The sequence below is a fragment of the Alexandromys fortis genome, unplaced genomic scaffold (assembly GCF_014885135.2).
Source record: "Alexandromys fortis isolate MF-2015 unplaced genomic scaffold, M_Fortis_MF-2015_v1.1 scaffold_62, whole genome shotgun sequence".
Lineage (NCBI taxonomy): Eukaryota > Metazoa > Chordata > Mammalia > Rodentia > Cricetidae > Alexandromys > Alexandromys fortis.
The window spans coordinates 4512225-4534547 of record NW_026067942.1 but is presented as its reverse complement, the minus strand read 5'-3'; the positions used below and the strand labels follow the sequence as shown (position 1 = coordinate 4534547).

Here is a 22323-nt window from a genome sequence, read left to right as displayed (position 1 = left end):
AAAGACCCCGCATCTTCATGCTGCTGTCACTCTGAGGCTCAGAGGGCATCAGCTGGACGGTGTATCTGTGCCACCCTGGTTGGAGGGGCGCTAGTGAGGAAGATACTCACCTGTAGGGATCTGGGGTCTTTCGTGACACCCAGACTCGGGAAGGCATGGCTTGGAGTCCTGTGGAAGACACATGCATGACAGCTAGAGCAGGAGGTGGCAGTGGGACGCTGGATGATGGGTGCAGGTGAGGCTCTTGTTGCTCCCGGGCGGGAGGCGGGCCGAGGGTGCCACGGGGAGGACGTATTGGCAGCTGGGTCGACGCATAGGGCTGGGAGGGGGGGTGCGGGGAGGCGAGCCCGGGCGGGGACACCGCAGGGGCAGGAGGAGGGAGTTCGGAAAGGAGGGAAGAGCGGCTAGGCTAGGGGAGAGTGGAGCTGCGAGGCCGAGCGGGCCACCCCGGGCCACACCCCCCCTTGCGGGCGCCCGGCGGGGCTCGGGCCAGGCGGGGCGCCGCACAAAGACATGCGGAGAGGGGCTGCGCGGGGCCGCGGCACAAAGACACCCGGGCGCTCGGCCGCGCGGGCTGCTGTGATCACCCCCACGCCGAGCCCAGGGGCAGCGCGGAGCCACCGGCCGAGCGCACCAGGGGCCCGAGCGGGACTCCAGGCAGCCGCGCAGTCGGGGTGACCCAACACGCGCGGGGGCGGCCGCGTCCGATCCCAACTTGGCCTCGGCCTCGCCCTCTGCCCAGTCTGCCGCCGCTGGTGTCCCCTCCTTCCCGCGATTTCGTTTCTTCTCACGCTCCCCCCCCACACCCCTCCCGCCTCCAGCACCGCTCTCCCCACCTTGTAAAACAAAGCCGGGGAAAATGCCTGCCCGTGCAGCTCGGAGCGCGCAGCCCATCTTGGAATAAGGAGTGAGTACAATGGCGTGTTGGTAAAAAAAAAAAAAAAAAAGAAAAAAAGAAAAAGAAAAGAAAAAGAAAAGAGAGAGAGAGAGAAAAAGAAAAAATAAAACCATCACGTCTGTGTTAAAAAAAAAAAAACATTTTGAATGCTGCATGCCTCATGCTTGCCAGCGCCTCGCGGGAGAGACCCGGCTATACCGCAGGAGGTGAGACCCCCGGGCACCCACCCCAGCCGCGCGCTCTCCGGGGAGGGCGGCGCAGGTTCCGTGGCTCCTCATTTTCCTTTCCATTCCGTGGGTTGGATGTGATCCGGGCTTGGCGCTCAACCCCAGCCCGGATCCTCTCCTGGCCCCGTCTTCTGCTCTTCAGCTGGTGCCTAGGGTTTTTGCGTTTGCCTCCCTTGGGTGTAGATTTGGCGCATCTTAAGACAGTTTCTAGAGAGGAGGGTCAGCCCTGGAGAGTAATCCGCAGGCAGGTTGCACGGTGGCCTTAATCACACTTGTTGCCCATGGCATGGAGGACACGCAGTGGTGCTGGGGGAAATAAAATAAAAAGCTCGCTTCTGCTGCTGTTTGCGGGGGGGGGGGGGGGCGGTGCACTAGAGGCCAGCGCAAGAGGTGTACACTGGGTGAGGACTCCAGACCAGGAGTGCGCTGAGGAGAAAGCTGGGGGAGGGGAGAGGTAGTGATGGTGTTGAGGGTGTGTGAGCAGCCAGCTTCTTGTCCTCTCCACTATCACCAAAAGGTGGAGGCAAGGAACTCCACAGTGCCTACCTAGCTGGGAAGGAAAGGGTGCATTTTGCTTTCTGCTTGTTTTAAATATTTATTTTGTAATCTACCAGCTTCTGTCCACTCAGTCTGCCAACTGTGCACTATATATTTCTGCTAATTAAATATAAGGCCACAGCTTAAAAGAATTAAACTCCTTCAGGAAATTTATCAGCCTAACACACACACACACACACACACACACACACACACACACGGAGAGAGAGGTGAGGGAGAGAGAAATACCCAATATTACCATATTTGTGTTCTCTCTCTCTCTCTCTCTCTCTCTCTCTCTCTCTCTCTCTCTCTCTCTGTCTTTCTCTCTCTCCTAAGGTGTATCATGACAAAATATCTTGGTGGGATTTCAGGCTGGAGCTGGGTTGTGTTTTATAATTCTCTCAATCAGAAAGCTGCCCTAGGGTGGAAATCAGTGCCCTGGGGTGGGGGTAGGGATAGGACTTTCTGGTTAAAGAGATGGTGCAGTATCTCTCTGTTGTGTTCTGTTTTTTAAGTCAAAAGATGGCTCACTTTTAGATTTTTTTTTTCAGGCAGATTCTGAGCGGCAGAGACAGGGTGGGGAGGGCTGGGGCCACTACAGGTGATAGTGATCTTGGACTGCAGCAAGCACACTTCTATCAGATTGTAAAAGTCCAAACAGTTAACACCTGCTGAAGGGCTTCTTTTGAGTAGCATCACCCTTACCAACATAGGAAAGGTACTTTCCAGCCTGTGACTTTATTCAGAACAGGTGCCTGGGTGGCGAAGGAGGCGCTCACACTTGTAGGTGGAGTGTTGAACCTCGCTTAGGAAGCTGGTGAGGACCCTCTGGAGTCCCCATGAAGAGCTGCTGCCTGTGTTGGGGGGAGGTGCTGTATCCCCATGTCTGCTCTGATTTCATCTCTTCAAAGTCAGAACTTCCCATTAGCTTGGCTGCTTGAGGCAATCCCATCATCTGTCTTCATTTCACAGCCCCCCTTCGTCTAGTGCATCGGATAGCTTTGTTTTTGTGTCTTTTTGATGGGCAACTGGAGATGTACTTACTTCCGGATCTCACTCTGTGATAGCCTACATTTACACACAGGGTTAGAGAAGACAGGCTAGGTATCTGCGTGTAAACTGCTGCTCTTTACGAATCCTAAAGCAATTAGTATCCTAGAGTAATTTCAGAAGCTGTAGGTTGCAATTCCATAGGGATTTTCATTTGCGTATTGAAAAGTAAATTGTAGATTATGTTATCATTTTATGAAACCTATATTATACACATGGCAGCCATCTGGCTTTCTTTTATAAGTGATTCGTGTTGGTGTTTAAGCCTCCGTTTTTTTGACCATTCTGTTAAGCCATATTAGTTCACTCTTGCCTCTCCAATCAAATGTTCGGTGGTGGGTGGCTTATTTTTCCCATCCACAAGTGGCCACCGAGTAGCTTTTGTATTTTCTAAAATGAAACCCATTAATGATGATTTTGAAGAGCTTGGATAAATAATAGATGGACTTGAAGTCACCTCTCAGTATCTGGGAGCTCTAATGGGGCAATTAGCCTTGGGCAGAGCATGGTGGGTCTAGGGCGTGAGCCAACGTGCTAGGTTTCTTGCTTCTTGCTTTTGCTGGAGCTGTAGAGGGACCTGGTTTGGTCTTGGCTGTCGTGGCTCAAGAGTTATCAATAACTTTTGTGTTTTAAACATACCAGCGACGGCAGAGTATTTCCCAAAGTGTTCACTTTGGAAGATGGGCTAAGTGGTACTTTCCCAGCATACAAATAGGAAGGCTGCTTGAACCATACTGATCACCATCCCCTGACTGTAAGAATTTTGAAAACCCAAGTAGCGAGCATTCTTTACTCTGATTGCTTACAGCATAAAGGTCTGATGTGCACGAGTGAGCCATGAGCCCTCCTTGTGATCAGAGATCCTGTTTAGTCCCATCAGACCTTGGGAGCTCAGGACATCTTCACTGACATAATCACGGGCAGAAACAAATCTTGGAATTAATGAGGAACCCCCTCAGGCATTCTTTTATTTTAACTTCTTGGTCTCACCCATGTTTTTTTTCCATCCACCTGGCACTCCAATGGCAGCAGAGAGCAGAAGCCCTGCCCCCTCCCTTGAACCTATAAATGGTCTGGAAGTGTTTAGAAAAGGCTGCTGGGTGAGGTTCTTCAGCTCCCATTAGGAGAGTGCCTGGGTCTGCCAGCCCCGGCTGACCCCTACAGAAGCAGCTAGCCCCTTGCATCCAGACTCCTCTAGCCTAACCCAAATTCTCTGTTGTTGTCAGTGGCGGCCCCTGACTTGCTGGATCCCAAGTCTGCCGCTCAGAACTCCAAACCGAGGCTCTCCTTCTCCGCCAAACCCACCGTGCTTGCTTCCCGCGTGGAGAGTGACACGGCCATTAATGTTATGAAATGGAAGACGGTCTCCACGATTTTCCTGGTGGTTGTCCTCTACCTGATCATTGGAGCCACTGTGTTCAAGGCGCTGGAGCAGCCTCAGGAGATTTCCCAGAGGACCACCATCGTGATCCAGAAACAGACCTTCATAACGGAGCATGCCTGCGTCAACTCCACCGAACTGGACGAGCTCATCCAGGTAAGGACTCCAGATGAGCTGGGCTCCATTTCTCCCTAAGGGGAAGAAAAGACTAGAGCACTAGGGTGGACCTCATGGTCCCTGAGAGCATGGAGCGCCTTCCCTGATGTCTTCATTTCCTCCACTGCCCCTACCTTCTTATCTCTTATTTCTCCTACTTGCTCTCCCCCTTCCTACTCTTTTCTACTTCGTTGTTCTTTTTCTTGTCTTAGAACTGACAGGGGCTTACTCGTGATTATGAAGGCCATTGCCCACAGAGAAGTATTGGTTTGAGAAATCGGTAGAGCTTTTAACCTGGGCCGTGGCCCTCACCTCTTATGGAGACTGGCCTGTGGAGATGGGCTTTGAGATGGGCCTTCTACACTGTGAACAAGTGGTCCCCCAATTCTCTAGGCTCCTTGGAGTAAAGCTTCATTAAATGCTGTTTCTTCTTTGAATCCCAGCTAAGATCAGCTCACTACTGCACAGAAAAGGGAAGTTTATGAAGAAGTGCCGCAGTGTTAATCTAAAACAGCCGGGTACCATCCTTACGGTGAAGCATGTTTTAAGTATTGACCCCCCAACCCCAGAGGATGTGTGACTGAGTTATGTTTCTCAGACATGGCCACATTTTGGCTGTAGGTTTCTTTGGTGTAAAACAGGGGTCTTAGGTGACAGGAACCCTTCGGATCCTCTTACCAGGGGATTTGCTGGCTGTGGGAAACGTTCTCATCATGTACACATTTATTTTCCTAGACAGCTTGCTCTTTCTTGCTTGGTTTGATTCAAATTGGACTGAAAGTGATCTCTGAGTCATCATTTGAGTGTGTTTTTCCTCATTTTGTGTCTGGGTTTTTATATCACTTGAATGAGTTGGGATAATAGATTTAGAGATTTTATTATTGGATATAATCCCTTGTTTTTGTAGGACCTTTGCCCTAGTTTCTTCTCATGATGACTACCCATTCTTCTCTGGCTGGGAAGGAGACGTAGCCTTGTCCACACACGACCGACTGTTGTCAGGGCTGTTGTCATCTGATCCTGAACCCCGTTAGGATCCTGCCACCATCAGGCATTGCTGCCTCTCTCCCATTTAACTTAAGATTTTGTTCGTTTTTGTTTCACTTTTAAACTGCCACACTCTTAAGTTCTTAGAACATTCTTCACACGCTCACACACCGAGTTCTCTGTTACTTTTAGATAATGGTGGATAATGGTGGCACGTCCTACGTCAGCAGACATTGCAACAGCCAACTCACTAATCCTTTGTCTTGGCTACCCCTGTCCCTGAGCTTAGGCAAGCGCATCCTCCTCTCTTTCTTCCTTGGTGCCACCTAACCCCGCCCCTGAGGTGCTGCAAGTCTTTAAAGCAGCCCCACTGATTTTGCTTTTAGAAGCACAGTGCCTGGTTGTGTCAGTGGAGGCCGATGGGAATGCAGCTTGAAGCCTCCGCTCTGGGTTCAGATAGGATCTGTGTGAGCCCCTTACCAAAGCATCTTCAGGAATAAGCAATCTTTCCCTTTAAGACCCAAATGATCTCTTGGAACGGTGGGTGAGAGATTTGCCACCCAGTAAGTGATGAGCACCAAGGATCCCCGTCCTGCAGTAGTGAGGGGCAGGGAGAGCACTGTGCTTGTTTGTAGTGGTTATTTCCCTCTTCATCCCTCTGTTGGGCTGTAGCTGTTGATTCAGGTAACTTCACCTTCAGAGCTGGTGCCACGTGCGATTGGTCTTGGGCAGGGAAAGGAAAAGAATCGTGCAGGTTGTTGGAGGAAGCTCAGTGTGGATTTGAGAATGATCTCACTGTCCGACTCTACCCAGAACTCTCAAGATAACCTGTAGGCCACGGCAAATGGGGCAGTCTAGTGGTGAATACAGCTTATTTTTTTACACATTGTTTTTCTTTTGAGTAGACAGAGCTCAAAATATGACCTACTTTTCTCATTTCTGTTCTGCAAGCTCCATCCATTTTAGCCTTATGACTAAGCACAGCTGATTGTCACTGCTCTTTAAACAATTTTGCTCTTTAAACAATTCTAAAAACAATTTTGCATTCCATCATTTTTTTGGTGTAGAAGTTGCCTATTATTTATCATCGTTTTTTATCTTTGTAACTTAATGTATTACAGTACATTTTCCCCTTGAATATGTGTATTTTTAATATAAAAATCCAATGTTCAGACTTCAAGGATCAAGCTAAGGGTGAATGATCCTATGGTCAGTTGTGAGAATAGCATCCTACCCCTACATCTCCAGTATCTGGCATCTCTCCATCCTTACTTCCCAATGACTTTACCCTTAAAGCCCCGTGAGTGGTTTACTGGGCAGTAACATCACACATTGTGGATTGGGAATTTAGACAGGGAAAGTCCAGGTGATTTGCCTGCAGACATCATGGGGGGAGGGTCCAGTCTGCAGAGTGTGGTCTGGCATCCTTACTAGAAGGCTCTGCTATCCAGGGAGCTTTATCTTCCTGCAGTGTGGGAGGCAGAAAGAGTGGAAGTGGGTAGCAGTTCATCCTGCTGTTTGTGAGAAGGCACAGTGTTCGATACAATGAAGCTGTCCTGGTCCCTAGATTATTACCAGACACCTGACTTCAGGCTGTGTTGATGAGGATGGGATGAGGGAGATGGAGGAACAGCAGGGCAGACGGCAGCCTCCAGGGCTTCTGTGCTAGCTACATGTGCATCCATACAATTCCTGTTAATTCCACAATGACTGTTCAGTCAATCAGCCAGCTTTTCAACAAGATTGGCGGAGGCGCTGGACACAAAGTGTCATGACAAATGTCTTTCCTGGGCTGGGATTTGAGAACAGAGAAGGTGTCTGCTTCTGTGGCGGTTCAATTAGTGTGTTGTCACTACAGAAACACACAGGAAAACCCTGCTGAGTGTTAGACTCACAAATGTTGCCAGCAGACAGAAGTCAGTGAACAACCACGAAGTGTGTCCGTTGTTCTAACTCTTTTATATTCTTTAGCTCATATAATTCTCATCACTGTTCAACCTAATCATCTATAAATCACCTCTGTAGGAACTGAAGCAGGAGCGTGCTAAATGGTAGAGCTTTAATTAAAACCCAAGTGGGCAGACTCAAGAATGTGTGCACTAACTTCCTGTGTTTACTGCTTTTTAGAACCGTTTAATAAACGTTTTCTTGGAAGTGCTCTGGTAATCTGTGTGTTAGGGTGTAATAAATGTGAAACCATCATCTCCATATACAGTGATGTGTGTTACATGTCTGTGTTTCTAACCTGGTGAGTGCATTGGCTAGATGTCAATGTTCTTTCCAGGCAACAGAACTCTTACCAGTGTTCTGTTTGAATGCCACAAATCAGTAGATGCATGGTTATATCAGACATGCTTTATCTTCAGTCTAGCTATTCCATGTTTAATGAATCAACTTTGGAATTTAGACTGTGTTGCAAAATCTATGACCTGTGCATTAGTAACAAACAAAGGTGTTTGTCCTCTAGTTTCTAGCTGAAGTCCCACTCCATGAGACCTAGGTATGGAAAATATTCTCCCCTATTATAGGATAAAGAACCGTCAGATTTTTATGATGATATTCAGTGACTTCAGTCAGGATATTTGGTATCTCCATTGGGGCAGTGCTGAATTATCTTTGCATAATTCCTTCCTTGCTGTTTGGCTCTTTCGTGGGTGTTTATGGGGGATCCCCAGTGGATTGACTTCTCTGCTAGGTATTTAGCCAAATAAAATAACAGTAGAAAAGCATGGCTTCTCTTAAGCTACCCCCTCCTGCGTAGTCAAACAGGGACAGTCACTTTAGATATAGTTACATTAGAAATGCCTACAGATTGGGGTTAGGACAGCTCAAAATTGGAATACTAAGGAAGAAATAATCACTTAATGATGGCGAGAGAGACACAGAAGAGGTAAAGAGAGGCTGTATGAGGGGGAAGAAAGGAGATCAGAGGCGTCCCAGCAGGCATGATGTAGCAGAAGAGTTATCTAGACAAGAGGCACAGGGCCATGAGCAGGCTCTGCGGCACTGTCCAGGCCTTATCATTCCACAGCAGGGAGGTGGCTTCCATCCTAGGCCTGCCCGCCCTCTGGAGTGGATGAGCCTGGCTGGGTACCTGGGTGTGTCTGAAAGGATGCTAGGAGCTACAGGGTCTGAAAGTACTACCCCAAGATATAGCTAACTCTGGACGTTTAAGATAAGCAAACGTTATTTTTTATTTTGTTGTGTTAATATTATATTAACTGCATAGTATGCATTCATTTACAAATGGCTTTTCGAATGCCCACCATGTAAGGAGAGCTCTGAAACACATGGAGATTACAGGGTGAAGATTCTTGCCCTCTGTGAGCCTCTATTCTGCTGGGGGTGGGCTGGGGTGTTCATCCATGGTGCTAGGGTTCCGGAAGAACCAAGCAGAAATGCTGAGGATGAACTGTGAACCGTCATGGATGTGGTGATTTGGGATGAGGAGGCAAACCTGTGTCAGGTGTGGAGTAGCCCTTCGGCAGGGGGCTGACCATATGCAAAAGCCCTGATGGAGGTGGGAGAAACTGCCAAGGGGCTGGGGGGCACTGGAGAAGATGATGTTGGGCGGGGTATGGAGATTGCCCTAGTTCCCAAAAAACTATAAATTATCCCAACAATAATCGATTGGGGGAGAAATGGTTTATTTTAGCTTATGCTTCCAGGTTGCAGTCCATCGCTGTGGAGGGTCACAGAAGCAGTCCCATCACATCTACAGTCAGGGTCAGAATGCCATCAGGGCGTTCATGCTCCCTGCTCGGCTGGCTTTCCCTTTCTCATACAGTCTGGGTACTGTGTCCCCCACCTTCACACTGGGCCGTCTCACGTAAGTTACACAGGCTCCCATAGCCCTGCCAGGGGCTAATCTGACCTTGATAATCTCTTTCCAGGTGACTCTCTGTTGTTCGAAGCTGGCAATTAAAACTAATCTTCCCAGGGACCGGGCCACGTCCAGCTTCTTAAGTTAAACATGATGAGTCTGTGTCTTTGCTTGCTCTGGCTCGGGTTCTGGCAGCCCCTCCCCAGCCTTTGCCTTAGCCCACTGTTCAGTCAGCAGGAGCAGAGCAGCTCTACTGGGAGATGTTTGCGGTAGCCATCTCGAGACATCGTCAGATTCTGGGTAGATTTGGAAGGAGAGTGAGGTAGAGCTGACACACTGACCGGTTAAGTGTGCAGTGGGCAAGAGATAACCATACCCTGGCTCACTGAATCCCAAGGAATTAAAAGAAGATGACTCCTTTCCATTCAAGTGGGGAATAAATGGGAATTGCCAGGATGGGGGATTTTGTCCTGGATAGAGTCAGGCAAGCTTTGGTTACTGAAGGTCTCCGAGCACCAGATTGCGGTGTTTACAGAGCCACAGTGTCTTGGAGGAAAACAGTGTACTACAAAGTAGCTCTCAAATGAAACAAAACCCCACGATCTGGAGAGGCTGGCTGCCAGCACCAGATATCCTCCCAAGAGGCCCTATACAAGACACTTCTGTCTCCAATCCTGGGCACTAATGTGCCTTTGAGCGTTTTGTCAGCTGGGGTTCCTACACACGCCCGGCCACGTTTTCCTTCCATTGCAGCCCCAGAGACAGAGCCCTCTGAGAGCCTCACTGAAACCAAGTGTGTATCTACACACGACAGTGAGGAGAGGACGCTAGCCTTCCTGGAAGGAACCTGCCACGATCATGTTGCTAGTTGCGTTCTATTGTCAACTTGATCCCATGCACAATCACCCAGGAAGAGTGTCTCAGTGAGAGATTAGTTACACTGGGTAAGCCTGTGGGTGATTGTCTCCCTGGTAAGACCCAGCCTACCGTGGGTGGCAACATTCCCTAGGACAGGAGTCCTGAGATCTGTTAGTGGAGATTTCGGGCTCAGCGCTAGACACAGTAGCTTGTCCCCTCAATTCTGACTGCAAATGTAATTAGTTACTTATCCCTCCTGTCATTGTGGTTTCCCCACGAGAGACTGCAACCTTGAATTCGTTGTGAGCTGAATAAAACCTCTGTCCTTAAGTTATTTATTTATTATTTTTACTTTACATATAAGTGTTTTGCCTACATGCATGTGTGTTTACTCTGAGTGTCCAGTGCCCATGGAATCCAGGAGAGGGTTTCAGAGCCCAAGAAACTGGAGATACAGATGCTTGTGAGCTAACATGTCAGTGCTGGGAACTGAACCTGGGTCTTCTGCAAGAGTAATAAATGTTCCATCATGTTCTCTGTTCTTAGTGGAAAACCTATTCTTTAATTCATGCCCAGACCACAGGTCCGTGCTGCCTCGACGTTCCGGATGAAAAGAGTAAAACATAAATAGCTTTTGCTTTAGTATCAGAGAGCAGCAAAGATGGTCCTGTGGCTTGTTTGCTAACAGTACTTAAGTTTTTATTATCAAACGTGAAAGTAGTTGTTAGAAAAGGATTTTACCTTTACAGAATATAAAATATGGTTACTTAGGTAGTCAGGTCGAAGACTTAGAGATGTACTATGTAAGTGTTAGATATTGATAAAATATGGAAACAGATGTGGTTAAAAAGACTGCCATCAAATAACATTTTAGGATGTAATTTGATGGATGGAATAGTCGTTTGGGAATGGGGAAATTATTCTGCATGAATAGTGTACCATATAGCTTTCATTGACTTTAAAGACACTTGGGAAGTGCAGCCAGACACTCAGTGATGGCTGTCCTGTATGGATGGGTCCTTCATGATAACTATGTTAAGGGATCTAGAATTTATAGTTGTGCCTTCTCTGTTTGCATTCTGTCTCTTCTTCTGGTTAGATTTTTGTCAACTTGGCACAAGCTCGGGTCATGGGGAAGAGGGAAACTCAGCTGGGAAATGCCTTCATCAATTTGGCCTCTAGGCAAGTCTATAGGGCGTTTTCTTGGTTAGTGATTGGTGTGGGAGGGCCCAGCTCACTCTGGGTATTACCATCCCTGGGAAGGTGATCCAGTGTGGTATAAGAAAGAGTCTAGTAAGCCATGGAGAGCAAGCCAGTAAGAGTGTCCCTCCATGGTCTTTGCTTTAGTTCCTGCCCCCGGTTCCTCCATGAGCTCCTGACTATAAACTGTAGAGTAAACCCTTCCTTCCTCAAGTTGTTCTGGGTCACGGTAGTTATCACAGTACTATCCATCTTAAGTGCGTCATTATTAATTCCCTCATCTAGTCATTCACATTGCAACTCATATTTATAAAATGAAGAAGTGGAGACAACGTGCTCTCTCTCTCTCTCTCTCTCTCTCTCTCTCTCTCTCTCTCTCTCTCTCTCTCTCTCTCTCTCTCAGAGGCAAACTGGCCCCTGGGTCAGATTCTCCTTGTGACCTGTCCTTGGGCTTACCTCTCAGAGAGCGATGTTGGAGTATGGGCCACCCTATGCCTGCTGCATGCAGACCTGTGTTGATAATTCTCAATGCAAGTCACTTATGAGTCAGCCACAGAGACTGAGTTACAGAGAGGTCTGGAGGCTCAGGGCACCATCTGACTTCTGGTGAGGCCCTTGCCGGCTGCGTGTACAACAGCACACAGTAGTGACAGGCACATGTGTGTGAGGGAGAGAGGGAGGGAAGGGCAGGGGAGGGAGAGAGGGAGGAGACTCAGAGGCAGAAGAAAGCTAGAGGGAAACAGGAAGGGTTAGGCTTTTCTTGGGTGACTCCAGAGAGATTGGAGTGAACTTCATCAATCTCCCCTACAAGTGTAGCATGATTAATAAAAACCCAGAGGTTTTTAGTAAGGTTTAGCCATAAGGTCAGAAAGCCTAAACAGTAAGTCACTGGCTCTTACCTGTACCTCAGTCCAAAATGATGATCCTGCCTCCAGGAATCTTCAGAAATGAGACTGTCTGAGAGCTGTCTCCTCCCATCTTATCGTCTTCTTTAGGCTAGGGCTGGGATTAAAGGCGTGCACCACTACCACCCAGTTTCTATGGCAAACTAGTGTGGCTATTGGGATTAAAGGTGTGTGGCACCAATGCCTGGTCTGTAACGCTGGCCAGTGTGGCTGTTTTACAGTCGGATCTTCAGATAAGCTTTATTTATTAAAATACAAATGAAATATTACAGAGGCAGTGCTCTCAGCCATAAATGCTATCCGCTGCTCCCCTACCACCTTGACAGTGGAAACTTAACCTCTCATACAAGGACTCTTGGGACAGGGAGAAGGGAACCAAGCCCATATCACAGCAGATTCAACAGCTGTTCATCCCAAGACTGCACCTTTGAAAACATACCTTCAGGCCTGTTCCGCAGGTGTGTCCACCAAGAAGGAAGCTTTCCATCATTGTCCTCCCATTTCAGACAAGTAAACTGAGGCACAGAGTGTTTAATGCCAGCCCTTCAGCCCCTTTCATCTGGAGATGTTGCTAGGAAACACTGACCTGTCAATCTGGAGACTCGATGATCCTTCCCTAGAAGGTACCCGTCATTGTCACCTTCACATCCTGGTTTTCCTCTTACCCCACCCTGCAGAACAGAGCAAGGTTTGTGGGCTGTGCCTTTAGGACACTGGCCCTTCACATCAAGTCCTTGGAGGACTGTAAACACAGGGGACAATGCACAGGGCAGTGGCACGTTTCCTACTGTCCCAGCAAAGAGTGGCAGGGCAGTGGGGACACTCAGCAGGTCTTCAGGTCTGAAGGCAAGTGCAAACTCAAGAAATACTGGGCAAGAAGTGAGGGCACAGAAAGGCAGGGCACAGGAGGGGTGGGTGGGTGTGGGGTTCCTCAGAGAGTTTGTAGTTGGTCCCAGGCATGTGGGGCTGAGCCAGAGGCGGGGCTCAGGGAGGCAATCTCTCAGTGGATTCTTACCAAGAAGGAAGAAAAAGTAGGCAGGAGAGCTGTGAGGACATAAAGGTCAAAGTCCCAACCGTGGGGTTCCGGCCTCTCCCTCTCCATTTGCTTTTCCACTCTTCACAGAGTCATGTAAGTTCTTTTACAAACCTCAGGCGAGTTATCAAAAGCACAATGTCAGCAATAGCTGCAGGGTTGGCCGTGACCTGTTTCAGCACAGAAATACAAGTCGGGTGCCTAGGGTTATGTGTGCGCACATGTTCTGTGTCGTGTACATGGCTCTACACGGGTGCCTGCCATGTTTCCGTCTCATTTGTCCTTTTTCTGTCACAATGGGGATGATAGTGGGGTAGTATAAGTCCAACTTTTACTTATCTGTTTATGTGCTCGGTGATGGACCTTGGCATGTGTCGAACACAGGTTTTATCAGTGAGCTACACTGAGGAATCAAACAGTAGCTGTTGGCTGGCAGAGGCACCCTAAGGTGCCTCATGGTGGTAACCGTTTGACTGACATGTGTCGTGTGTGGACACAGAGACAATCTGGGGTGTAATTCCTAAGGAGCTGTCTACTTTGTGGCTTGAAACAGGGCCCCTTATTAGCCTGCAACTGTTCACACAGGCCGGCTTGGCTGCCCAGTAAGCCCAGGGAGTCCATCAGTACTAGAACCACAAGCATTTGCGACTCTCTGACTTTTTGATGTGTGCTCTGGTGACCAATCTCAAGCCATCATGGTTCCAAGGCAAGCAATTTACCAACTGAGCCATTGCCTCAGCTCCCAAAGTCACGCGCTTTAAGAGGTAGCAGGTCATAAACAGCATATGTTTTCTGAGGATCTGTTTAAACATCAGGACAAACCAGAGTAGGGATGTAGGGTTTCTTCAAATAAGGAGAAACCTCGCCTTTGGTGTTACACTGCCAGGTGCCACATAGGTGGGGCTTAGCAGAGCCATCCCAGGTCGTGTTCCTCGTCTGAACACTTAATCTTTGAAGTTTCATCCCCAAAGCAGTGTGCAATTACTAAGAATTAGTTACCTTAGCCCATGGATGGTGATGCAGTCTGACCCGTGGCACAGCCCTGCACAGGCTGAAGATACGATTTCACAGAGGGAATGCATGGAAGAGCTGGAGACGGTGTCCCCACAGCTTCCACGGCACCAAGGACACATACATTGAGAGCCACTGTTCTTTTTCCTTTGTTAGGAGTTCTGGACATGTTCTTTCTCCCTGCCTTCCACTCCCCTGTTCCCTCTCCTTCCCTCCCTCCTCCCCTCTGTCTCTTTCAACATTTAAGCAGCTGGTGATTATCTCTGTTCTGTGAGGACGTGTTTATCAAGAAAACTGTGTGTTTGCATCCGGGAGGATATGTTTGTGTTTGTTGCTGTGTGGCTGTGTGTGTGCATTCCTGTGTGTGCCTGTGAGTATACATTTGTGTGTGTTGCTGTGTGCCTAGGTGTGTGCATTCCTGTGTGTGTGTATTGTGTCTGTGAATATATGTGTGTGTTGCCGTGTGCCTGTGTGTGTGCATTCCTGTGTGTGTATGTGTTGGGAGCATCTGGGATTATTTTGTTTCTGGGGTCTTGCTGGATTCTTTGCCCTGGTTTCATTGCTAAACTTAAAAAGTCCGTGAGAATATAAATTCCTGTGTGGATGTGACTGGGATTGTGAGGTTCCTCTTTGATACTTCTAAAGTTAACTGTAGAATCTGGGACAGGCGAAGAGACTTTAAATTTCTCCACAGTTGTTGAGTCCAAGTGGCTCATTTGTGTAAGTGGTGCAGGGAGGAACTGAACCTGCGGCAGCACCAAGGGCATCTTCTGAGGGATGAATGGCAGCTGCTGGCTTCTTTCAGCTCTACAGCTGGGATCTTCTGCTTTAACTCATGGGGTGCCAATGGCCCTGCTAGCGTTGCTTCTTGCCTGTCCTTCTGATCTCGTTGTGTCCCTTGATTATTTTGGCTGTCTCTTTTAGGGTCATGTTCTATTCAGTTAAAATTGGCTAGGTGCTAGAGCTGTAGGATCCTAAGTTAGTGCAGGTACAAGGGTGGATTTTTGCTTCCTTTTTCCTTTCTCTCTCTCTCTCTCTCTCTCTCTCTCTCTCTCTCTCTCTCTCTCTCTCTCTCTCTCTCTCTGTGTGTGTGTGTGCGTGCGCGCACGCACGAAACTGCATCCCTGTTGGCCAGCCTGTCTGTGTCACGGCACATGCGCGTATGGAGGTGACTGTCCTCTCCCTCCACCATGTGTCTACAGTGATGGAACTCAGGTTTTCAGGCTTGGTGACGCTAAGCCCTCGCTCCAGCTTCCCTTCCTTTGTTTATGCTCCTGCTGTCTCTCTAGTCTCCTCCCCTCCTCTATTGCATGTTGGCATTGCTGACCTCTTGTCTCAGGGCAGATTCATGGGGTCCAGAGCTGTCTTCCAAGGTAGTTCAATGATGTCCCACCAGGGGAGATTTGTCTTCGAGTCTGTAGTTTTCCCCTGAGCAGGATGAAGCCTGCTGTCATTTATGTTTCTCTTTCCTTTGGCTTGTGAGATTTTAATTTCACCATCTTAAAGACCGTGGGGGAGGTCTCGGCAGACTTAGATGTTTCTCAATTTTAATTGAAAATATCATGAACAGGTGTTCAGACACGCCCCTCCCCACATATACATGTATATTATCTCTGTTATATTTCCCTGTGTTTCTGTTTTTCTTTTCTGAAGCTGGAGATGGGACTCGGGGTTGCACCCAGGCTAAGTGTGCATTTTGGGTCACCCCTTCATTTCTCTCTGATCTTAACCATGATGACCCATCTTTGCCAGTCCGTAGCCCCACGCTCTCGTTAGGCACAATCACTCATAGGGTAGCAGGTTGTCTCTTTATGGCACTTACATGCTGCAGATTGAGCTCCTCCTGGCCCAGGTCATCCTCTCTTGTCACCTTTGGTTGGTGGGTGGACTGTTTCTGTGTAGAGCTCTAAACCACCCTGGGACTGGGTAGACTTGCACACGTTTGAGCTGTTTGTGACTTCTCTGGAGTTTGCTTTGAGCTTTCTAAGGAAACCGTGACTTTCTTATCATTCATTGTGCTCTTAGGCGAGCAGTTCTAGCTCTCAGCCTGTACAGGTATAGACTGAGGCCAGCGCAGATGCCCCGCCAGGTGAAAAAGTTCATGTTTCTGATTTTTGGAGACACATCCAAGGGGGAAGAATTTACTAGAAGTTTATATATATGTAATGTATGGTGTGGACTCTGGCGAGTAGGGTGATACTTGTCACCTCAGTAGATGTGGACTATGGCAAGGCCCACTGCAGGGAAAGCAGCTGCAGTCCTCACACTGTCCCTTTGTCAGGTCCCACTATGGTGTCTCGGCTGCTCTAGACGCCTACAGCGATGCATCTGTTCTCCCTGTTTTGCTAAAGCTCTCGTGGAGGACACAGTGAGACTCATCAATAACTCATAATTGCTAAAACAGGCCATGTTCCTTTTGGGCAGATAAAGCATCTTTCCTGTTCCCTTTGTTGAGGGCCCGGAGCAGTGACATGAGAGCATGATGTCCTTCCTAGGATGTTGTCTGCTTCAGTGCCGCAGATCTAGTGGCTCCAGGGCAGCGGATTCTGAGACTGACGAATGAAGGTGAAGCCAGCTCTCTCCTCCTCCACACTCTGGTCCTGTTCAAGAGTCAGTCTTTGCTGTGGGGTGTCCCCAACACAGTGGCATGTTTGGGATGTCCAAATAGATTTCCCAGCCCCACACCTCAAGCGGACGAGAAAAGAAAACTGTAGTTATTAGATGCTTTAGTGTTCCTGTATTTTTGATTTCTGTTGGTAAAGGAAGGTCTTTCTTGTTTTCCTCAGACTAGCCAGAGAGAAGCTTGGACAATGTGTTCAGCAATGGTAGCAGGTGCCTCATAGAGGCACTTCAGGTGGCCTTGACTTGGTTGCTGGTTTTGGAGATTCGCCTTTCTTTCATAGAAAATAAAAGCTCACATGTGAACCTTAAGGGCTTCAGGGTACAATTCCAGCTTCCTGTTCTACTCAGATAGAATGATGCTTTCTTAGAACACCTATTTCTCCTGCCTCTCAGGAGGTCAGCGAATCATGGGAGTTTTCAGTTCGTCCCAAACTTTGCCCAAGCCCTCCCGTGCCCAACAAGCTACAGGTAAGTATTCCTGGTCATTGCTAAGTAGAATTATGTTGGCCGAAGTTACAGTAAGTCATTGCTCAGAATCATATTCATATGATATTGGACATATCCCGAGTGGCATGACTGGCCATAGGTAGACCTTAGGTCTTGTATGAACACCATACATACAAGAAAGAAAGGTAGCAATTTGTACCATGTTTTGAATTTAAATTATTTGAATATTTAAAGGCACATTGAACATTCTGAATTCTCTTTCTAAAGCCCTGTTCAACAACCTTTTTGCATTTATGCATCGTGTTCAAGACAGCAGATTAGCTGTAAAGGAGAGCCAAGGTAAGATGTTTGCTGTGGCCATCTGCTCATAGAGGACGAGAAGGAAGATACACATCCATTCCTTGGCTCACGGAGCAGTTCTGAGTTTTGAGAAACCGTCTTCTAGCCATGGAGTGTAATCACTCAGAGTCAGAACTCATGCCTGTGTGGCTGCTATGCCAAGAAGAGACAGTAAAAGTCAGCACATTGCCACCCATATGAGGTCATGTCATGACCTGATAATGCCATGAAGACTGGACAACTTTCGGAAGGGATAGAATGATGGAGGCGGGCCTCTTCTGGAGAGGTCACCCTCTGGAAGCTTCTCTCCAAGGCAGAATTTGGCTGAGAAAGAGTGAAGCGTGTGAAGAGCTTTTGGAGGGTGGCTCAGGAAGGGAGGGTGGCCAGGCTAAGTCTGGAGCATCTCTGTCTTGTTTGAGGACTTGTGCATATATGCTGCTGGGGTGATCAGGCCTCTACTGTGACCAGGGTGGCCTAGCAAAGAAGAGGAGGGAAGGCAAGCCTCATCTCTGTAGGCCTTGGTAACACTGGCTAAGGTTTAATGACAACGGGAAGTTAACAGTACAGTTACCACCAGAAAGGAACAGACTATTACTCCACGATTGTCCAGTGAGCAATACGTGGTCCATTGTGGATTTAGTGGAATTAAACTGGAAGTATAGTTAGAGAAATAACAATGAAAGTTGGGTTTGTAAAGAATTTTGAAGGATTGGGCATGAGAGGGGGACAGATTTTAGGATAACAGGAAGTAAGTGAAATTTCTGGAAGAGATACTGAGGTCACAGGGATATTTCTGGGAAAAGAATCCAGGAGGAAGAGGGCAGCTGGCTAGAGTTCGGAAGCTAATAGGAAATGCTGAGTTTAATATGACCATGATTCCTGAAGAACAAGATATTTTTTATGTGTATAATCACTAGAAATTGTTTGCTGCTGATTCTACATGGTAGAGTCCTCACTTTCATTTCGATTTTCTCAGACTAAACTCCAACACCTGTTTGAGATGAAAGACTTACATAGATCTCACCTTTAGGAGCTTATTGTTTAAACTTTCCTGCAGGATGGATTTTTATGGGCTTGTTACTGTTGTCATGCCACCCAAAGATTATCTTTAATAGATGTGGAGGCCTTTTCTCTGTTGAGCACGTTCCAAGGCCTCACCTTGATGTTCACTTTTGGAAGGTGTGGTATCAGACAGTGACATTTGGCTCTTGATTTGAGCAGGCCTGAAAACCCATTTCATGAGGGTAATTTTAAATAATTTCGTTTAATTAATGTTGTAAAGGATGTTATTTTGTGATAATGCTGTCATTCCTGAGGCCCGGTTTTCTGGGGCAGCTGTTGAGTGCTATTATGCTAATCAGTATTTTTTGACAGGACAGGAACTCAGCTGTGCTGGCTGCATTACTCAGGACGCCTGAGTCACAGGCAGCTGCTGCGTGCGTTCCTGGAGGCATACGTGTCTCTTAGGAGCTGTGGTCCTTCCCTGATATAACATTACACACCTCAGGCAAGCTTTACATCAGGAAGGTAACGAGAGCTGATCTTACAAGGAGCCAAACCGAGACATGTGCCATTGAGTTTGAAAGGAAATGCAGAATACAAGCAAAAATAGCAACAGAATTTGATAGGTGGAGAATCCAAGGAAAACATAAAGTCTGTCAGCATATCTTTTAGAGAACTTTTTGGATTAGCTGGATATGGCATTAAGGAGTAGTTTTTAGATTTGGGATCTAAAGTCGTGGTTGTCTTATCAACTCCGTCCTTTCAGAATTGAGAAAACAAGCGGCTTGCATTTTCCTAGGAGCGCACTACTGGTGACAGAACAGACACCATATCTGTGGCTTTGGGTTTCTCGAACCCCAGCCCTGCTCCTGTCTTCTTCGCTCTTCTATAAATAGCCCCGGCTATCTAGGACCAGAGGTCGCCATCCTGACACACACATTTCTCTGAAGAAAGCAATGCATAGATTGTATTCTCCACCCTGAGAGGCAGTCTGCCCTGACCTCTCACTGACATACTTTGTCTTGAATTAGTCACCGCACTGGAGTTGCTTGCTGTCCTCTAGCTATTGCTGAGTGATGAAAATTCTCAGCTTATAGTACTCTGGAAGAGCTTGATCTGGAGGGAAGTATCTGAGGGCATGTCTTTGTAAAGGCTCCCATTCCCCCCCAAATCACTAGATGAAGCTATAAATAGAATTTTAGTCACAAAGATTTAATAAGTTAAACATGGTAAACCCAACACACATCAGTAGAGTATTGAGAAAATTCAGTTTTTTTCTCTGAACATGAATGAATCCCCCAAGAAGTTAAACATATTGCTAGCAGGAGGCTGAGGCAGGAGGACAGTCCGAGCTACATAGTGAGATCAGGGCAAACTGAGATACATGCTGAGCCCATGCATAAAGATGTACAAGTTTTTTATACATATTAAAAAGAACTACAGCATTTGTGTAGTGTGCTCAAAACCTTGGGTTCAGTCGACTCCCAGCACTAGAAGGGAAATTTGTATATATTTATTGCAGGCTTACTATGTATTTAGCTCTGCCTTGTATAGGACAATAAAATATTCCCCTTTTATAAATTATTTTATTGCACATATTATTTTATAACATGATTGGCTCAGCTTGCATTGTATCATGAACGTACACCCTAGTCTTTACCGTAGATTATAGAAATGTTTCTAGATGACTCTGCTGTATATCATTTAATAGAGGTCCCATAGTTCTTTTAAATGCTTAGACATTTGATATATTTTTTAACTGATGGCAAAAAACATGATATGAAGTCTAACCTGTTAATTGTTGAGTGTATAGTTAACTTTCTGGATTGCATGGGCATTGTTATATGGGCATTGTTCCATGGTGGATTTCTAGAACTTTCTCATCTTATAAGGCTGGAACTCTGCACCTACCAATCAGCCTGTTCCCCACTTTCCCCATGACCTCAGATCCTGGGTATGACCACTCAGCTTTCTGCTTGTATGCATCTGACCACATTAGATGTCTCTTGTATATGGAAACACACTTATCCTATGTGACATCCTCAAAGGTCATACACGCGGTAGTATATGACAGGATTTTCTGTTGTAAAGCAGTAAATACTCTGTTTCATGTATATGCCCCATTTCCTTAATCTGTTTATGAGTAGACATTTATGTTTCTTTCCATATAGTTGGACACTCATGAGTAATGCTGCCATGGTCATGACAGAGTACATACTTCTGTGAGATTCTAAGTTTTCTGACTCAATAGACAAAAGTGAGGTTGGTCGATCAGGTCATTCTCTTGTCCATAGAAGCTGTGTCATTTGTGCTCCTACGCAGGCTCGGACAGCCCTTATCCTCATCAACACTTACTTTCTGCTATTTGACAACAGCTTTCCCAAGGGGGTGTGCCGAACAGTCTTGCTGTGGTTTGGATTTGTGGTTTTCTGATAGTGATGGTGAACAGGTCCAGTTCAGCTGGGTTATAGCTCAGTAGGTGGAGTGTGTTTGTGTAGTATGGTGAAGCCCTAGGTTTGAGCCCCAGCACTGTATAAAGAGGCTAACCTGGTCTACATATACAAGAGCCTGTCTTAAAACAAAGCAAAACATNGTTTTAACCCAGGCTTTTTCAGACCCAGGCCAGCTGGCCTTGGTGAGTTCCTGATAGAACATCCCCATTGTCTCAGTGTGTGGGTGCACCCCTCGCGGTCCTGAGTTCCTTGCTTGTGCTCTCTCTCTCCTTCTCCTGATTTGGACCTTGAGATTTCAGTCCGGTGCTCCAATGTGGGTCTCTGTCTCTGTCTCCTTTCATTGCCTGATGAAGGTTAATATTCAGGAGGATGCCTATATGTTTTTCTTTTTGAGATGGGGTTTCTCTGTAGCTTTGGAGCCTGTCCTGGAACTAGCTCTTGAAGCCTAGGCTGGTCTTGAACTCATAGAGATACCTGCCTCTGCCTCCCGAGTGCTGGAATTAAAGGCATGCTCCACCACCGCCCGCTAGTTTCTTATCTAGACTGAATATCTGTAGTAATAAGAGCAGCAGGGCTTCATCCCCAGCACCCCGGCCACCTGGTGGCTTATGCCCCGAAATAACAACACACAAACTGTATTCATTTAAACACTGCTTGCCCATTATATCTAGCCTCTTCTCGGCTAACTCTCGCACCTGGACTAGCCCATTTCTAATAATGTGTGTAAGCACCCCAAGGTGCACTTACCGGGAAGAGTCTACCCTATGTCCATCCTGCGTCAGAGCTTCATTGCGTGTGTCTCAGAGAGCAGAGCTATCGGGAGAGCGGAGCATGGCGTCTCTGCTCCAGAGCAGAGCTGTCGAGTCTGAGCTCACTTTCTCTTCCTCCCAGCATTCTATTCTGTTTACTCCTCCCACATATGTTTTCACCTATCAGGGCCAAGGAGTTTCTTTATTGCTTAACCAATGAAATCAACAGATTGATATATGACACTCCCACATCAGATATCAGTTGTTTATCAAACATCCAATTTGAGAGTATTTTCTTTTCTGCTGTAAATTGCTTTTCTTTCATTCCTGGGCACATGAGTAGAGGCCAGAGGAAAATTTCAAATGTTCTCTGTCTCACTCCCTTGAGACAGGTCTCTGTGTGTACCTGGGTCTAGGCTGGCACCAGCAAGCCCCAGAGGTCTCCTGTCTTCTTCATCTCACTCTGCCCTGGAGTAACTGACTCGAGCATGGCCAGGCCCAGCTTTTTACCTGGGTACTTGGTTCTGAACTCAGGTTTTCACACTTGGGCAGCAAACATTCTACCCACTGAACCACCTCTCCAGCTTCTAGAAATAACTAATTTAATATTGTCCAACCAACTTGCCCAATTTTGATTTTTTT

At 47.2% G+C, this 22323-nt stretch overlaps 1 protein-coding gene across 4 annotated transcripts in view; it reads left to right on the top strand.

The window, feature by feature from the left end:
* The window catches only part of Kcnk2 (potassium two pore domain channel subfamily K member 2), a 176751-nt gene that overhangs the window by 52074 nt on the left and 102354 nt on the right, over positions 1-22323 (top strand). Inside the window, exons 1-2 of one of the 4 annotated variants that reach the window (XM_050148295.1) lie at positions 776-907; positions 3942-4252. In XM_050148295.1, the coding sequence (XP_050004252.1) occupies position 907; positions 3942-4252 (312 nt within the window). In that variant the 5' untranslated portion in view covers positions 776-906. Of the gene's footprint in view, positions 1-775; positions 908-941; positions 1105-3941; positions 4253-22323 lie in introns of those variants that run through there. The other 3 variants (XM_050148293.1, XM_050148294.1, XM_050148297.1) reach the window with 3 other exon arrangements.